The sequence below is a fragment of the Sinocyclocheilus grahami genome, unplaced genomic scaffold (genome assembly GCF_001515645.1).
Source record: "Sinocyclocheilus grahami isolate Dianchi unplaced genomic scaffold, SAMN03320097.WGS_v1.1 scaffold361.1, whole genome shotgun sequence".
Taxonomy (NCBI): Eukaryota; Metazoa; Chordata; class Actinopteri; order Cypriniformes; family Cyprinidae; genus Sinocyclocheilus; species Sinocyclocheilus grahami.
In genome coordinates, this window is record NW_015505540.1 from 127,879 (window position 1) to 146,987 (window position 19,109).

A 19,109-nucleotide genomic window follows, 5' to 3' on the forward strand; every position below is an offset into this window, starting at 1 on the left:
ATTGACAGAAAAACACAGAATTGTTGACATTTTTGCAGATTTATTAAAAAAGAAAAACTGAAATATCACATGGTCCTAAGTATTCAGACCCTTTGCTGTGACACTCGATGGACACATCTAACTGTTGCATTCATTTGAGAGCTTGTTAACCAAATTCAGTCTCATTGTTACACTCACGCTTTGACTTTAGGCATAGTTGGGCATATGCATGCCAAGAGTGTCCTGCTGGCATGTTTATTAACATATGCAGATGTTTGCTACTTATGAATCTCAGAGAGTCAGTTGCTAATTAAAACACCTAAGACCCCCTCACACTTTTTGATAATTCATCAGTGCTTGGCCCCTAAGTGCGTGTTCACACTTGGCGTCTTTTTTGACAAGAAAAAGTTGACGAGTGCTTTTTTAGTAAAATAAAAAGCTGGCAGCGTTTTGGTTACAAATAGCAGCCAAGGGCGTCTTTTGTTGCTATAACAACAGCTGCAACAATAGCCTAGTGCTATATGCTGCAGAAATGCCGAGAAAGAGTAAAAAGTTGGCTCTTGCGTTGCCTTTAGAAGTTAACGGGGAGGAGAATGTCAGTTCACAATGATGTTTGTGGGTGCACGACATTATGTGGGGAAGGAAACAGTATGGTGCTCACAACAATTTAGTCCAGGAGCTCCGGTTGAATGATGCACGGTTTGTGGCATATTTTAGACTACAGTTTTGTGCTCATATAATACAACTCCTTGTGCTCCGAAACTAGTACGAACTAATCTACCGGCTATCTTTTCCATCTTTCTTGTTGTTTTTGTTGTTATGGAAACGACTCGCCACTAGCTTATCATTGGTCAGCTGTCAAAAAGGTGCTTGACATTGGGCGTTTTTTTTCAGAAAAGTTGAACTTTTTTCAACTTGAAAAGATGCCCTGAGCTGCAGAAAAAGACGCCGGCGGTGGCGTTTTAAAAAGCGCTCAGGACTTTTTTGAAAACACGGTTTCCTCCATAGGATTATAATGTAAAACAGACGCTGACAGCTTCAAAAAAGACGCCAAGTGTGAACATAGCCTAAGTCCGTCATTATTTGCTCACCCTCATACTTTTTCCATGGAACACTAAAGGAGATTTATGAATAATTATAGAACTATAGTAACCACGGGCTGTCCGAGTTTGACTGTGAAAACCATAAAAAGTAGTCAATACGACAGTGCACCAGTGTTGGATCCTTTTGAAACACCGCTTTCTGAAGCTTTTTTAAACTTTTGCAAATCAATTGTTCTGAACCAGTGATTCAGTGATTTAAATCTTTTAAAAAGTCCTGTAATGTATTCCAGTATTGATGTTATCTTACCATTTTTCACAATTGTGATGGCTCAAACCATGGCATATAGTTGAAAAGAATCATGCAAAGAAAGAAACAGATGAGCATATTCAGAAATACAGTGATTTTTCAGAATAAAAAATTCATGCTGCACTTTAACACAAGTTAGTACATGTTTCTGGTGTTCTTACCATGTTTTCCACTGACGGCTCAAACCATGGCATATAGTTGAAAAGAGACATGCAAAGAAAGAAACAGATGAACATATTCAGAAATACAGTTATTTTCTAGAATAAAAAAAAGATTCATGTTGCAGTTTAACACATTAATACAGTTTTTTTTTTCGTGTTGTCACATGATCTGTCTTACCATATTCACCTTTGTGACGGCTCAAACCGTGTCATGTTGTTTGAAAGAGTCATGCAAGGTACAAAACAGAATAACATGTTCAGAAATACAATGATTTTCCGGAATTAAAAATTCATGCTGCACTTTAACAAAAGTTACCTAATTTTTTTTATGTATTACCATGTTTGCCATTGTGACGGCTCAAACCGTGGCATGGAAAGGGTTAGGTCATGCAAAAAAAAAAGAAGAAAGAAACAGATGAACATTTCAGAAATAGTGACATTTTCCACATATAAGATTCATGCCACACTTTAACACAAGTTATAGTTTTTAATATATCCACATTCTACACATTCAGATTTTTTGTACATTCAAACTTAGCTAACCTTTCATGTCTTTCTTGCCACTCTTACCATTCATGGTAGTGACATGAAGATGGAAAGAAACAAACATTTTTAAGATTATATTCAGAAAAATCTTTTTGTGGAATCAACTGGAACAAGTCGATGATTTGCTGTATTAATGTATGTTTGTAGAGATTTACCTTCATAAATAGACATATCTTTGTTCGTCCTAATCAAACACGATCTGAAGTGACTACAATACTGCTGTTCAAGTCCATGACATCATAAAAGCAGCAGAATGTTTACTGTAACGCGCAACTGAAGTCAAGCCAGTATTCTATTTGACCTGTAACCATAGCGACGGTGACTAAATATCAAAGACTGCGACGTCCAAAACTACAAAGTCTTGTCACATTTGACACAGTCGAGGCGTGATTTTCTTAGTTAACTGACTGCAGCTTTTATACCTCAGTGAGTCGCAATAAGCCATAAACATACAGCCTATGATTGGTAAATGCCTGCACAATGTTCATTTATTTCAGTATAAACATGAAAACAGTATAGACACAAGTCCTTAAAGCTCCAATTATAAGTTCAGAATTGTTATAACCAGTAAAATACCACTCATTTCAGTTAATCGCGATCCCACAAAGTTCCATTATAATCAGTGAAGCGGTCTACACTGCAATGAATCAATTATTTACATTGTCTAAACTGTTATAATGAGATATTTGCGAGCATGCACTACTCAGCATTGAAACAAAAACTCTGCGTTTTGATCAAAGTCGATTCTGACTAACTTAAATGCTGCAATTGGCTATTGCATTCAAGAAATCGTTGTAAATAGAAACATTTAAAGCGCTCAACTAGGGCTGGCTTTCATTTGAGGGTGTTTAGCATCCTTTAGCACCCCTGTAGAACCAGGCCTGTTTACATTTAACAGAAAGGCTTTTGTTTTCCTCCTCAACAAATTCCAAATAATGTTTGTTATTCTCCTTTGCTGCCACAAGCATATGCTGCCATATACTCAACACGTGTTCATCGCGCAGCCCTTTAGTTCAGGTGTCACATGCAAACAGTTGTATGGATAAAGTGAATTCAATTTTGCAAAAGTACAGCCCAGTCTTGATAAACTAATGTTAAACTATCATTTCAATGACAACGAAACTCCATTACAAAGGTCATTATTTTTCATCAGTCATTCATGGTTCTGTGGTGAAATAAAGTGTTAAAGGAATAGTTCACCCAAAAATTAAAAAAAATCTGTCTTCATGTAGGCTTTGTCTTTCAAGATTGAATATGCCATTTGTAAAATGCCTTACAAATTTGAATTGAGATTTGAAATCTACAGCAGAGAGGAATGAATTAGAGGTTATTCATGCAACAACAAAAACAAAAAGTCAAAGATTTAGAACACTTGGAATATAATACACACATTATATGGAACACTTTTGTATTTTATTTTTTTTTACCTTTGTTAAATAGGTTGCCTTTATCCGAAAGCAAAATGTGAACATTCGGCAAAATACCTGTTTTTGTGTTCCACAGAAAATCATTCAGGTCAATCTGATAAACATGAAAAGTTTAGACATTTTTAATAGTGGCTTGTACTGCCCGGACAGTTTAGTTTAGCTAAAGACGTGATGCTAACGTTTAGCTAAACAATGCCTATATGTCTCTCACTTCATGTCAGTTCTGGGTTTTCCCCAATAGTTTTTCTCTCTTTCTCTCTCTCTCTTTCTGTGTTCCCTTGAATCTATTGTCCAGGTTGAAGTGTGTCTGGGGTTGTAAAGGCTTGCTTTTGCCACAGTTCTTTGAGAATTATTTAAGGCATAAGAGTTACTGTGAGATAAATATTTGATGCATAGAACCTGCGAGTCTGTGCTCAAGCCCAGAGCAAATACATCAGAGGCTAACAATACACTCTCTCTCACACACACACACATACACACACTTGAAACAAGACTATAAACTCATTGTACATTTCTTTTTTTACTAAAATAAACTTTTAGCATACAGACAGAGATCATTTCAGTAGCTATAGAGGTTTTAGTGTCTCAGTGTTGCTCAACACTTTCAAACGGGTCTCATGCATTTCTAAAGCACATTTAAAGTGACCACCTATTGTGTATTGTGAGAAACAAAGATAGAGTCGAATACAATAGTTTGGAGGAGGTTTATGAATTTTAGTAAATGTATCACATTACATCAGAGCCAGAACATGACAGATAAATGAAGTGTTTGGCTCCCAGAACCACGTTAGTACAGAGACAACTGGCATCAATGAGAGAATTTGTGTTTAGGCAGACTTTTGTATTATGCGTTTGTCTTTTTAACTGCCGTTTTTTTCCATCTCTCATGTGTAAATGTACCATAAAAGTAGTCAATGCAACTTGTGCACTATATTAAAAGTCTTCTGAAACCATAGTTACGTATTTACTAGCTGATGAGCTGTTACCTCAAGAACCATTATGACCAGATCGCATCAGAGAGTCGAAATTGAGAACCAAATCAATCAAATTTGTGAACAAATCATTCTTTTAAACAGGTTCTTTTTTGAACAAATGAAATCTGGTCCTTTTTTAAATTGCTTTTTTAAATCCGTTCTTTATTTTAACAAATTGTCCAAACAATTATTTTTGTACAGATTTTTAACAAATCATTCTTCTGAACCGGTTCTTTTTCACCAAATCTTTCTTTGACAAGATGATTCTTTTAAACTACTAGAACCATTTATTTTTTTCTTTTAGTCGTTCCCTTAAACTGGTTCTTTTTTCGCTACATAATTCTTTAAAACAAACTTTTTAACAAATCTTTTAAATCTGATCCTTTTTTTGTATGTATCACTTTAGAATCAGTTGTTTCTTTTGAACATTTTTTTCCCTTAATTCCTTAAATTCCTGGTAGTTTATTCTTAACAAATCATTCTTTTGAATCAGATCGGTTTTATACAAATCACTCTCTTGAACGGCTTCTTTTTTTAGATAATTCTTTTGCACCAGTTCCTTTTTTAACAAATTTTTTTTTAATTGGTTATTTAAATTGGTTAAATTGGCAAAAAAAGACAAATCTACAAATAGTAGCAACTGTTGTTTTTTTTTTAAATAAATAATTCTTTAACTAATCTTAAGTTTCTTTAAAATAAAAACTGTAAAAATGCATATAATGCATTTTTAAGTGTATCTTAAGTGTCCATAATTTTTACAGCCACTGTAGACCTCTATGTGAGTGCAAAGGCAGATATACAGACACATATGTAGGTTTTTTCGCATTCTTGTTTTTTACTCCGTTAAATGCGAGTTGTATGTTTTATTTCCCATACTGTTGAGGTTATGCTTTCTGTTGGGTGTGGTGAGGATGTTTTATTAGCACATGGAGAGTCCTCCCTCCTGAGACAACTGCTAATGTCAAACATCTGCACATGCTCAGCTTGGACAACAGGCTATAAAGAAAGAAAGGAGAGAAGAAATGAGGAAGGAGCTTAGAACATATGAAGGGGAATTTGGAAAGAGAGCAAGAAACACAGAGCTTTGTGTTCTGAAGTTTTCACTGCATTTCATGAACAATTTAGCCTGATAACTTTAAAGTGATTAGAGACAAACCAACCGGATGTTATCTATTGGCTGCTGGTGACAATTGCTGGCATGTTATCAGTTTCAACTGCAATCATTATAAAAATCAGTTTAGGCTGAGTTCTTGTTGTCAAGAGAGATTAAGAAGGTACAAGAGTTGTTACGCAAAGGCACGTGTCTCTCTGCTTTCGCACATTTGTCCGTTTCGTCATCGAGCAGTCATGGCCTGAAGTGATTTAACTGGCCCAGACAAAATGTTGGAAACCCAAACTGAACTTCTGAAGCCTTTATATTTGGCATTTTGCACAAATAGTAAGACTCCTCATAAAGTATATCAACAAATATTTCTAGAGCAGCCATGCAGAAATACAATGGTCAATACAGGTCAATTTCAGCACATGAATAAAGTCTCTTAATGCCAACGCTGCACTTTAAACTGGGACAGGGATAAAAAAATCCACAAAAAAAAAGAAAAAAGAAACATTTCACAAAAGCCCCACTTTCCCAAGATACACAATACAATCAATTCAGGGATGGATCTGGCAGGAAGTAATAATGGATTCCATCTGGATGCCCTCGCTGGATTGATCTTAAAAGAGTCCAGAAATAAAACAGTACAGATGAGTCACAAATGCAGTTCAAATAAAACCATATCTCAATCCACCACGGCACTTTCCACTAAAATCAGTTTCCTCCATGATTCCCAGTCGGAAAAGTGCCCACTCTCTGTCCATCTCTGGTTTGCAGTATGTTGTTTCAGGGTCTGTCTCCTTTTCCGTGTGTCTTGAAGTTAACCAGAGGACATTACCACTCTAATAAAACATGAACATTCAAAAAAGGTATGTGGAATTCTCACTTAAAGGGATAGTTAATCTAGAAAATAATAAAATGTTGTCATCATTTACTCATCCTCATGAGTAATTTCTAACCTGTAAGACTTTCTTGTTAAGGTACAACGAGGCTGGATTCAGGTGCGGGTTCAAATGGTGCTTTATTGTGCAGAGAATCACCGCGGGCAGTAAGCGCCTACGCGGACAGTTCGTGAGGTCGTGGAAACCCCAACCACACCGATGGGTGGAGAGCAGTGGCTGGAACACGCCGCAGCAGCGGCAGAGGAGACGGAGCCGGAGGGACAGCCCGTTAATCCGAGCGAGAGGCTGAGAAGCCCAACCACGAGACCGCGGAGTCCCAGGTTAGGCGGATGCCGGAGGTAGCCCACGGTTCCTGAACGCACAGAGAGGTGCGGGACACAAAACAGACTGCTACGAGCACTGGAGCCTGGACGAGACAAGACAGAACTGGTGAGCGATCATACACTGACAGTAAGAGCAAGGGAAATAATCACAACGAACTGACAACATACAGAGAAACACGAGGAGCTATAAGGGGAAGCTAATGAGATGACCAGAACCAGGTGTGAAACAAGGAGGGCGGGGACAACGATCATGCTGACATGCTCACGTGGCGAGCTGTCAAAACAACTCACGCACAACACACAAACACAGAGACAGGTGATCAGACCCGAGACCCGACATTTCTTTCTTCTGTGGAAAACAAAAGAAGATATTTTGAAAAATGTCCTATCTATCCATCTATATCTATCTATCTATCTATCTCCCGGACAATAGAATGACGCCATCAGTGCAGCAGAATGAGCGTGGGACAGTTTCTCTGACCTGGGCCAGGATCTTGAGGGTCATCTCCCACAGTGATGTCCACATTTAGTTCGATGACAGGGGGTCAGATATCCACACACACTCACAAATATACACATACTAAAGAAAGACAGGAAAGCAGGCAATAGTTGGAAAGGAAGCAGGGAGTGTTGGCTGTCACACTGTGCAGAACAGGGTTTCCTGCTTTTCCTGGACAACGTGACTTCAGTTTCATTCGTTCTACAGGAATGCAATCCAGATTCCTGTGAGCTCTTCGGCATCTGCCTATTTTCAGATGGGAGCTCAATTCTCACCTCTTGAATGAGTTTGATAAGACACATTCAGCGGCTCCAGTAATCTACCATAATTCCACATTTTACTCAACAGCTCCGTGTCGCTGTGTTTCTTTTTGGCTTGACACTTGTTTGTTTCCTTCTTTTTTTTAAGTATCCATTGATGATATCAATGTCACATTTGGCATCAGATGTGAGCACAGGCCTGGTCTTGGTCAGTCTGATCGCTGCTTGTTTGAACAGGCCCTTCGTTTTTGTTTGGACAGACAAGGGAGGAATTTAGAGGCCATTATGCATGTTGTTTTAGAGTATTTATAGATTTCAGAAGCTTTTGTCATGACAGTTGTCGAGAAGATGAGCCAGTGTAAGTTACGTTGCCATTTAAAAACAATTTGGGAGCTTTGGGCTCAGCTGTGCTCATTAATGTGCAATTTAGCAATCTGCTAATTATTTTTCAGCCATTTAAAGATTAAATGTCTTATTCTTTCACATGCACTATTTGTTACTGATGCTTTGATTTGTACAAACATCTAATCCAAAGTATTAAACTTCGGTATGCAACTCATCCTACAACATTTGTGCTATGAACACGAAAGATAGCTCAAATTGAGCAGGGTGTCCAGTCCTACTCCTGGAGGGCCAACGTCCTGCAGAGCTTAGCTCCAACCAGCTACAGCACACTTGCCTGGAAGTTTCTAGTGAGTCTGAAGACCTTAAGTGGTTCAGGTGTGTTTAGTTAAGGTCGGAACTCAACTCTGCAAGACAGTGGCCTTCCAGGAGCAGGTTTAGACACCCCTTTTCTATACGCTGCACTGGATCGCTCATCCCCCTAACAAAGTAATTGTGAATTATGAACACTGGGAAAATGCACAACAACTTAACAGAAGTGTCACTGCATGCAAACTGCAGTCTCGCAGACCCAGATTTCTCCACCCTTCCAGACTTCCTTACTGGAGTCAAGGGAAGCTCAACACTCTCTTCAACTAGAGGTGAAAAACATCCACGCAAAGCTAGAAACATATCCAGAGTGCAGATGCTACATTAACTGAGTTCATTCTTTGGCATCTGACAGTATAGTAGAATTTGCTACTAGGACTTTGCTACTAGGCATTTAATAGTGTGGTAGAATTTGCTGCTATGTTATATAATCAGTGTTGGGAGTAATGCGTTACAAAAGTAATGTATTACAGTAACGTATTACTTTTTCCTGTAACGCAGTAGTGTAAGGCATTACTAATACATTTTCAGTAATATTTTACTCGGTACATGTTCAGTAACGCTTGCGTTACAACAAACTTTTCGCCCGCAAGACATTAACAAATAAAAAATCCCGCAAGTAAGTTCTATTTCCTGTTCGTGGTTAGTGAATAGGCGCGTGTGATGTCATTAATCTCCCTCTCGCTGGTGGAACTTTTTACTTTGTAACGCGGAATGATTTCAGCCTCTGAGTAGATATTTACATGAATAAGTTCAAATTTTATAACTGTCAATTTTGATTAATCTGATTCAAAGATTTGACTGCATCACTGCTTAAAATTTGGCCAAAATTTGTCTGTGGATACAAATAATATGTAGGTAAATATTGCTGTTTTTAATATGTCTTGTTATTTTGGTACCAGTAAATAATTGTAATTAAATAATAATTAAGTAATTATTCAACTTTTTTCTTGTATGCATTTAGTGAAATTTTTATTATTTTTAATCATATTTTTACTTCCTGCATTAAAAGTTTTCAATTTACTGGTTGTTGGTCAAATATATAAATAACAACATTCATAAATTAACAACAAATTCTGTTCTTTTGAATTTGTTATTCATCAAAGAATTGTGAAAACAATGTACCACGGTTTGTTTACAGATATTAAGCAGCACAACTGTTTTGTACACTGATAATAGCAAAAAATATTTCTAGATAATAATTGAGCACCAAATCAGCATTTCTGAAGGATCATGTGACACTGAAGACTGGAATAATGGCTACTAAAATATTAACTATAAAATATATTTTAAAAAAGTTAAGAAAAAAAATAAATGCAGTTTTGGTGAGCATTGGAGACTTCTTTCAAAAACATTAAAACATTTTATCACCCCCTAAGCTTAGTGTACAGTAGTGTGTATATACACACAGTATGATCAAATGTCATCATATTTAGGTACAATTATTTTAGCTGCGATATTAACACCCAGCCCTATTACTAATATGCATGAGCATATCTCTTAAGCATTCCATGTGGAAGTCATCCTCCTTCCCAGTGGAATGCTAGTAACAGTGGCAGTTTGTGTAAACCATCCCCCCCGCTTGCCCCCATGGACTGAAATATAAACAAGGACACAGAAGGTCAAGTGTCTGACCATTTATGCCTGAACGGTGCCCAAGCCATGGCCCACGGCCACAGGAAGGGTTCACAGAAGGTCAAGTGTCTGACCATTTACCCACAACACGCTGTGCCTCATGATGCCTGAACGGTGCCCAAGCCATGGCCCACGGCCACAGGAAGGGTCTGTTTGTCCTCTTTTGGAGCCACTGAGTGAAGGAACATGTTCTCTTCTGTGTTTTCACAGGCGTGGCTGTGGAAGGAGGTGGCAGAACATACTCGCTATGAGGCAATCTCTTCTCAAAACCCCCGAGACTCTGAAAGAAAAGAAAAAAGGAGGAAGAAAAAGATGATTAGCCTTCTCAATGGTAATTCAAAACAGGTGCCTGAATGTGCTTTTGTGTGGTGCGAATGCACACGAATGCTGTATGTTTTAGTTTCATGTTATGTAAAAAAGCTAAGGGCTGGTGAATAGAAGGTTGCTGGTTCAAGCCCCATGAGGAATGAGTTATGAAATACTGTACCCCTAATTAAGACGCTTAACCCCAGGTTACTCCAGGATAAAGGAAAACACAATCTTATTGCTCAGAAGTTGCCCTTTCATAGCTCAGTTATATTTTAATATATAAACTTTTTCTCTGATATTTCTTCTCAGATGAAAAATACACTACTGGTCAAAAGTCTGGAATAATAACGTTTTTTAATAAAGGTCTCTTAAGGTCAACAAAGCTGCATTTATTTGATCAAAAATACAGTAAATACAGTAATACTGTGAAACATGTTTACAATTTAAAAGAACTGTTTTATATTTAAAAATATTTAAAAATGTAATTTATTTGTGTGGTGGCAAAGCTGCATTTTCAGCATCAATTCTACAGTCTTCAGTAATTTTGATTAAATGCAGCCTTGGTTCAAACTTTCAAACACATAAAAAAATCATCATTATACTGTGAAACATGTTTACAATTTAAAAGAACTGTTTTATATTTAAAAATGTAATTTATTTGTGTGGTGGCAAAGCTGCATTTTCAGCATCAATTCTTCAGTCTTCAGTAATTTTGATTAAATGCAGCCTTGGTTCAAACTTTCAAACACATAAAAAAATCATCATTATTCCAAACATTTGACTGGTTGTGAAAAAATAGACACAGATAAAGCAACTGTTAAGTAAAATAAGGATGCTATATTTTAATTAGGCCTTGGATGATAGATTATAGTGTCTTTTGCCCTTTATTTAATCTCATAGCTGTCTTTAAATAACAATTGAGATATTTGTATTTTTTTCTTTTACCTCCAGATTGTAATGAGTACAAGTTACTTTTGATAAATGCACACACTAAACAGCTGCTTACGTACTACACAGCCATTAAAAGCGCAAGCTTGTTAATTTTTCATTCATCTGTCCGCTTAAGAATAAAAACATCATCCACTCTGAAGCAGAAAACAGATGAGTTTTCCTGTGAGTTATGGTCACGGTAAGTGCCTGGAGCATCTTGCGTTACAAAACCACAGCCACAGGAATTAATTTACAGATTTGTTCTTTTCATTTAGTGCATCAATGATACATTCAAGAGACATATTGGCCATTTGTAACTGGAGTGGCTTCTTTGCAAAACGCAGAACAGCTCAGATTACGTGTGGCTCCATATGTGGAGTCTTGGCCATGCGGTTGGACTCTCCTCGCCCCGTGATGTTAAGAGGTCCTACTCCACCCACTGCTGCTGGCCAGAAACCGGACAGCCCAGGTGGATGTTGTATGCTTGAACCTATCGATCGTTTCACTTCCAAAAAGACAGAACAGAAAGAAGGAAATCAGTGTTGCGGTGTGTGTGAGAGTGTGTTTCTTCTCTGAGAGGTCAGGAAGGGGCTACAGCGTGAGGTTCACCCAAACTCCCCTCACCTCAAAAAGAGAGGGAAACAAAAAAATCTGGCTTGTGGGAGGGGGACATATGTTCTCCACTCTCTCCCCCATCTGGCCGAAATGTTTGACAAGTAATTTTGTGAGCAGTCCCCAAGAACACACAAAGCTGCTCACACAGCACTGTTTCCAGATGTTCTCTGTGCGGCGCCAACACACAGATACATGTGAATGATTCCCGCTCAGTCGCACTGAGGAGAAATTAAGTTTGTCTAGGGGATATGGGTTTGCATGAGAGTGTGCACATGTTTAGATGCATTGGTGCATGTTCGTGTGCGTGCTGGCTTGTTCAGTTTGCCTTCTGTTCTTCACTTCCCTCCTCTGTGTGTGTGTGTGTGTGTGTGTGTTGGTATTTTTGGGTGATTTAGGATTAAAGATGACTCACTGTATTACTCATTGATCCAGGGACACACAAATCCAGCATGTGTGACGTGATGTGCTTTCACAAGCTGATCAGCTAAACACAGTATAAAGTCTGCAGAGAAGTGAGAAGAAAGAACAGTTTGGTTAATACATCAAACATTTGGCATAGTTAAAATAACAAAATAGCAAATCAGACATGCAAACTTAATTTAATCAGGGATTTAAACTTTTCAGACCCAGGTACAGCCCCCTAATATACAGAAAAATTTAGATTTCACTGTAACACAAAAACAGTTTTAACTATTGAAGACCATTTCCACATAAAAAATAAATAGTTCTTGTAAGATTGTAATAAGTTCACATTGTGAAAAAGTCAAATCATGATATATAAAGCCACAAATATGACATATAAAAGCAGAATGAATCCAGCTTATGTCATCGTGTACAAATTAAAAATTTAAATATGGAATATTTTTTAAGGAAATCCTAAATTATTTATATATCTGCCATGAAGCACCTGTCTAACCCTCTGTGGACCAATGGATGAAAATCATAATGTTATTATGGAATAACATAAATAAAAGTTGTAATAACATAATCCATCACAGTTTCCACAAAAAAAAAATTAAGCAGCAACATTAAGCAGCAAACATTAAGCAGCAAAACCTGTTAAGAACACATCAATAATACGAACCATTATTAATTTAGTACTAATAATAATAATTGAGCGTAATCAGCATAATAGAATGATTTCTGAAGGATCATGTGACGCTTTATACTGGAGTAATGGCTGATGGAAATTCAGCTTTGCATCACAGAAATAAATAATATTTTAAAGGATATTAAAATAGAAACCATTATTTTATATAATATATTATAATATATTCAGAAAACTACCAGTGCAACCACAACATTTCTGAAGATTTTTTCAACTAAAAAAAACCTATATAAAATACATTTATCTCTTATACTATAAAACATATATGTGGACAACATGAAGGAGGTGGCCTTCACTGTAAGAAGATATGGGCGACAGAGAGAGAGAGAGAGAGCGAGAGAGAGAGATGTGGGGGGAGTGGAGAGGGGCCATATAAAACCCCTGGAGCACAAGCCATGCTTTATCCTCTGACCACTCATTTCTGTCTCAGGCACAGGAAACCCCTAAACTCTCTCAGCCTTGCCCCAGCGCCTGCATACACACTCTCACACACCTCAGCGTGCTCAAAGAGACGAAAATGGCTGTACGAAGAATGAATGAGCTCTGGAAAACGATGGCTCTGGCTTTAATGTTCGGTTTTCTTTTGCTTCACAGTAAGTTTATATGAAGTCTTTTGTAAACTCTACTTTAAGTTTTGTGCCTTACATGCAGTGTTTTATGATTACACACTCTTTTTATGTTCTTAGTTGATATTCTGTATCATCCATTTTCAAGCTTTTTTATTGTATGGAATCTATGGATTTATCTTTTTTTCTCATAATTTTTAAGGAAATCATTCAGTAAGTGGATACATTTTAAGTTGTGTAAAAGCATCACTCTTTTTGAATGCTAGTATTTAGGGTTTAAGTGGCTTTTATTCAATTTTACTCTAAAACAGTCTCACCTTGATTGATGTGACAGCCAGCAGTTTGTAGTGTTTACTCAGAGGAGACTGAGTTAATAGGTTAGCGGGAAAACTCAAACAAAGGGCTCTGGCTTGGAGTGGAAACATGCCGTTGATCGTAATTGCGGGCTATATCCTGCTCTCCCCGTCTGGGTGGAGCTGGCTGAAACATGGGTGTATATTTGTGTGTTTAGGGACTGAAGAGGTTGGAAAAGCCTGGAAACTGTCTGAGGAGTCTATTAAGCATCTTCATCCTGTTTTCTGTGACTACTTGTGGTGAAATTGTCCTTTTGAAAAGCAGGCATACGTGTGGATTTGTTGTAGGCTGAGAAGTGGACCACAGCGCTTGGTTCATGTTCTCTTGAAAGTAGACAGATGTTTTACATGATCAGCCACAGGGCTGAAGACAGTTGTGCGTAAAAGGCACTCTCCTTCCAGGGAGGTTACCGCATGTCCGTTATTTCAAAAAGGAGTAAAAAAAAGCTGGTTTGTAAGTGACGTCCTTGTGGGCAGGGCTGAGCTGTACGCCCTATTCCCTTTTCCCAAGAGGTGAGAGTAACACTGTTAAGTAGGTATAAGTGTGGGAAGGTTTGAACACGGAGCAGCTTCTCAAGAGTATGGTGTTGAACCGAACAAACATTTACCAGGAAACTAGTGCTGTTAAAATTGGAGGGAAAAAAAAAAAGGATTTTCTATAAGAAAAAGTTCTTACCTACAAAAAAAGAGACTTCCATAACAAACAAATCCTCAAACAGCGCATAATCAGTTTTCAATCTAAATTAAAAATTTCATTAGGCAGCCCCCACCTCCTCTTGTTAGCTAACAGAACTTGCATAGTTAGTCAAAGCTAGAGTGTAATGTGAAATCTTAAGTTAATGTGCCATACTTTCCTATAGTTATCCTCAAATGTTCTGCTCAAAGATTTTAATAAGAGTAATGTGAAACTGTAAACCAGCTGAATTCATTAGGCTGTAACAGCCATGCTGCTGTTAAGACTTCGGAGGTTGCAAGAAGACATTGTTAAAATGAAGCCTCTTCCCATCCCCACTTAGAGACCGCAAAGCACTATACGTTTCCATTCCCACCAGTCTGTTAAATGCTTGGCACTTTAGTGCAATTGGCACTCCTGTGAGACTGCACCACTGGACGGTCAGAGCATAGCAATATTTTTCAGACAACCATGGAAATATGTGAGCATGAAGAAGTTTTAGAACATAAAATTAATGTCTACTGCCTCTAGGACAGTGTTAATTGACTACAAATTCTTTGATGCAAGTTTAACCAAATTTAGAGACTTCCATAACAAACAAATCCTCAAACAGCGCATAATCAGTTTTCAATCTAAATAAAAAATTTCATTAGGCAGCCCCCACCTCCTCTTGTTAGCTAACAGAACTTGCATAGTTAGTCAAAGCTAGAGTGTAATGTGAAATCTTAAGTTAATGTGCCATACTTTCCTATAGTTATCCTCAAATGTTCTGCTCAAAGATTTTAATAAGAGTAATGTGAAACTGTAAACCAGCTGAATTCATTAGGCTGTAACAGCCATGCTGCTGTTAAGACTTCGGAGGTTGCAAGAAGACATTGTTAAAATGAAGCCTCTTCCCATCCCCACTTAGAGACCGCAAAGCACTATACGTTTCCATTCCCACCAGTCTGTTAAATGCTTGGCACTTTAGTGCAATTGGCACTCCTGTGAGACTGCACCACTGGACGGTCAGAGCATAGCAATATTTTTCAGACAACCATGGAAATATGTGAGCATGAAGAAGTTTTAGAACATAAAATTAATGTCTACTGCCTCTAGGACAGTGTTAATTGACTACAAATTCTTTGATGCAAGTTTAACCAAATTTTATTAAAAAAAACATCATTCTAGTGACTGAAACGTCAGCACCAAAAATAATTACATCACTTTGGCACCATTTTCAGCTCATTTCACAGGATTCCATGACTTCACTTGAAGCTAAAATTGTTGTTTATATGTTTTAAATAACATGAAACATGACATGTAAAACCTTCAAATGATGATAACCGGATCAGTGGTTTCAGCCATGTGGACAGGCAACCACATGCTACAGTTGCTGCAGAATTAAATTAACCAAAGCTAAGTGGCTAAAAAGGGTCAAATTACATGGTATCTGAATGAGGACTCCAAGGAAAGACTAGGAAAGATAGAAGTACTGCATTCCAACTGGCCACCCACGGTTTAAATGAGACAGTGACCTCCCAAGACAATTATTGCTCTTTTAGAGGTGCAAACTTCTTCAACCGATGGATAGAAAGGGCAAGAAAAAAATGATTCGCTATGTCAGCCTGTTGGCAAACGCGTTTAGCTGAGCTCACATTCTCCCCATAGTTACGTTAGTCACCCTGAATTTCAGTTACCACTTTTTCCCAAGTTGTGAGTTCACCCATTATACACCCTAGTAGCAATGTGGCATTTCAGTGGACAGGTGCCAGGTTGACGGTTGGTGCTTCCCAAGCATCATAGAATATTATTGAATCTGGCTGAGATTTGAGCTCAACAGAGAGTGAGAAAACACCTTCACACGTCTTTAGCTCCCTGGCAGACCTTGCGTCCTAAACCGCTACTGTGGTGTATTACAGTTAGATATCTGGATAAAATCCAAGGCCTAGATCAACTGTACCAACAGAAGCCTATTCATCCACCCTGATCCGAACCAACACATGGGAATTCCTGAACTGCACAACACAGATTATGTTTAAAGGTAATATTATCAAACACATAAAGTATTTTTATCGTATTGGCCAGAACACGCAAAGCTATTTAGTGGACAGCAGATGCGTATTTTCATTGGTTTAGCTACACAAAGACACAGTCAAGGCACACAGGAAGAGGAAATTCATGCATGCCAGTGCATCATGCATGATAAAAACAAGATGGAGCAAGGAGAGAAATGATAAGCTTGTGGACCTCATATCTGTGTACCTTTGTTTTGGAACATTCTCCTTGGCTGACGATGCACACTTTGGCCAATAAAAACAAGCAGCTGCCATTTTCTCATGGCCTTTAGCTATTGCCTCGCATTCCTGCAGTCCCAGACCACTCCGGTGAGGTTAAAGGGGTGGTTGACTGGGTTTTTTCTAGGCTTGATTGTGTTTATGGGGTGCAGTCTAACATGTGTTAATGCTTCGTTTGTTAAAAAACGCATTATTTTTCACATAATTTACCTTTATTGCTCACCGCTCTGTCCCTTCTCTGAACGGGCTGATAATTTCCTGCTTTTATGAAGCCCCTCCCTCAGAAATAGGCGATGGGCTCTGATTGATTAGCTGGCCCAGTGTGTTGTGATTGGCTAAACCGCCTCTAGCGTGCGTCTAAACGTCCCGCCCCTCAACATAGCGGCATGTGCTCCAGTTGTATTATCAGTTTGAACCTGACTGAGACGCAGAGGATATTAGTGAAGAGGATCGAGCAGAACCTGTGCAAGCACTGCTTTTAATGGTAGGCCTAAGATTTTTGTTTGTTGTTGTCTCATACTTTTAGATACGCTGTTATTTGTAAATGCTACTGCTTCTGTTAGCTTTAATACAGTACGGCAACCGCATGCGCGTCCATGTATAACGCTTCTCGTAGCTATAGTATGTGAAAATAAGTGTATTCACTGAGCTGATGATCTGAATGAGAGAGAGAGAGAGAGAGAGAGAGCAGATATTGTTTATGATCATTACACACTAACTAACATTAAAAAAATGAAATCGCAATCAACCACCCCTTTAAGTCATGTACCCAGGGGTGTGGAGCCTATACACAAATGCTGTAGGATATCTTAAATCACTCCGATTTGGGTGTGCTTGGTTTTGATTGAAACTGAAAGGGTGCAGAAATAAGTAGTTCATTCTCCGATTATGGCTTGATTAGTTAGGGACACAATTTCTGGCAACATTGTTGGCTTGACTGCACAGACACTTATTGTAAGAGAACTGAACTGAGCTGGACAATGACATCACTGAATCAGCAATGAACTGACTTTAACTGATAAACTGACTTTTTTTTCTATGTCCTCTTGCATTATCAGCACATGTTTTTCACTGTAAAGCTGCTTTTACACAATCTGCATTGTATAAAGATCATCTGACTTGAAAAGATCATCTGAGCAAACGGTAATTATGGCAAGCTACATGTTTAGACATTTATGTCCATCACGTCACTTATAATTAAGAAAATGGCACAAAACAACTATTACATAGCATATTATGAACCAATGTGAAATAACAACTAACAGTCATGTTTAATTAGTTCATCATCTTAAATGAGAACAACAAGACAATCTGTATACATATCATGGTTTGTTGTTGTCGCTCTTGTGAGTCTGTTATTCTGTAGTTCCCCTGGCACTCCAATGCAGTTTTGCTGTTATTGTATCTCTCACAGCTGGCATGCAGCTTCCAACCGCTCTAATTCTCACTCTGGTAATACGACTATCCAAAAACCTGGGTCCAAACAAAACTCTACGACACCAGTTTGGCCCAGTCTGCCAGCTGGATCATCATATTAGTCAAATAGCAACTTGGAAAGTGATGGCAAAGTTTCATATCCTCAGAAACTTTAATTGTAACCTTCAAGTTTAAATGTGTTCACTTTGATAAGAAACTTATGTAACATGCTTTACGTAGTCATATATTTGTGTATTTTCCATGATTAAGGTAAAAAAATCGTAATAAATGGTCCAACAAATATATAAATATATCAATAAATCAAATATAAATCAGTAAGTAATGTTAATGTTATCACATACATATAAAATATTATGTTATATTAAAATGTATATTATTTACTATCAAATGAAATACATATTATTAGAAAACTGTACCCTATTTGTGGACAGAGCCTTTTCATTAATTGCTTATTACATTCAAAGATTGAGTTATATTATTGTTGTGTTTTAGTAATACTCATTACATGCATGTAACTTTATGGAGAAGTTTGCACTTCTATGGCGGTTTTTGCCATTTTGCCTGAGGAATAAACAGATTTAATGTGGTTTGGCTAAGCCTCTTTAACCTGTGGGATAATTGCCGGGGCAATTAATGTTCAGCAAGCAGCACAACACTGGGGCAATTCTACCTAATGTTCCCTAATTGAAAACACAAGATTGTAGCCTTTGCTTGCCATCATAAGCACGAGGACTTTCTCATGGCAGTCTTTCTTCCTTAACCACCACATTACAGAGCCCAGGGGATTTGTTACGGTTAGCCAGAAAGTGAGAGAGGGGGCAAAACCCAACCCCAGTTTTTCTTTTGTGTGATGAGAAGTTTAAAAAAAGGCAGAAAGAAAAAAGATAGTCGCACCAACACCCCCACACTCGTCTTTCTGTTGTGGCCTTTTCTCCAAGCATTGTATAAGCTGAGCATGGCAGCGGATCAAACATTTAGA

At 37.9% G+C, this 19,109-nt stretch overlaps 1 protein-coding gene and 1 long non-coding RNA gene across 2 annotated transcripts in view; one reads left to right on the forward strand and one right to left on the reverse strand.

The window, feature by feature from the left end:
• Nucleotides 1-6,286: 6,286 nt before the first annotated feature.
• Nucleotides 6,287-19,109, reverse strand: part of LOC107549040 (uncharacterized) — a 39,702-nt gene continuing 26,879 nt past the window's right edge. Inside the window, exons 2-4 of the long non-coding RNA XR_001604528.1 lie at nt 12,130-12,219; nt 9,949-10,143; nt 6,287-6,375 (exon numbers count right to left, since the gene is read on the reverse strand). This is a non-coding gene — a long non-coding RNA (uncharacterized lncRNA). The remainder of the gene's footprint in view (nt 6,376-9,948; nt 10,144-12,129; nt 12,220-19,109) is intronic.
• Nucleotides 13,231-19,109, forward strand: part of LOC107549039 (uncharacterized) — a 28,902-nt gene continuing 23,023 nt past the window's right edge. The window contains exon 1 of the mRNA XM_016229947.1: nt 13,231-13,418. Within this exon, the coding sequence (XP_016085433.1) occupies nt 13,343-13,418 (76 nt within the window). The 5' untranslated portion in view covers nt 13,231-13,342. The remainder of the gene's footprint in view (nt 13,419-19,109) is intronic.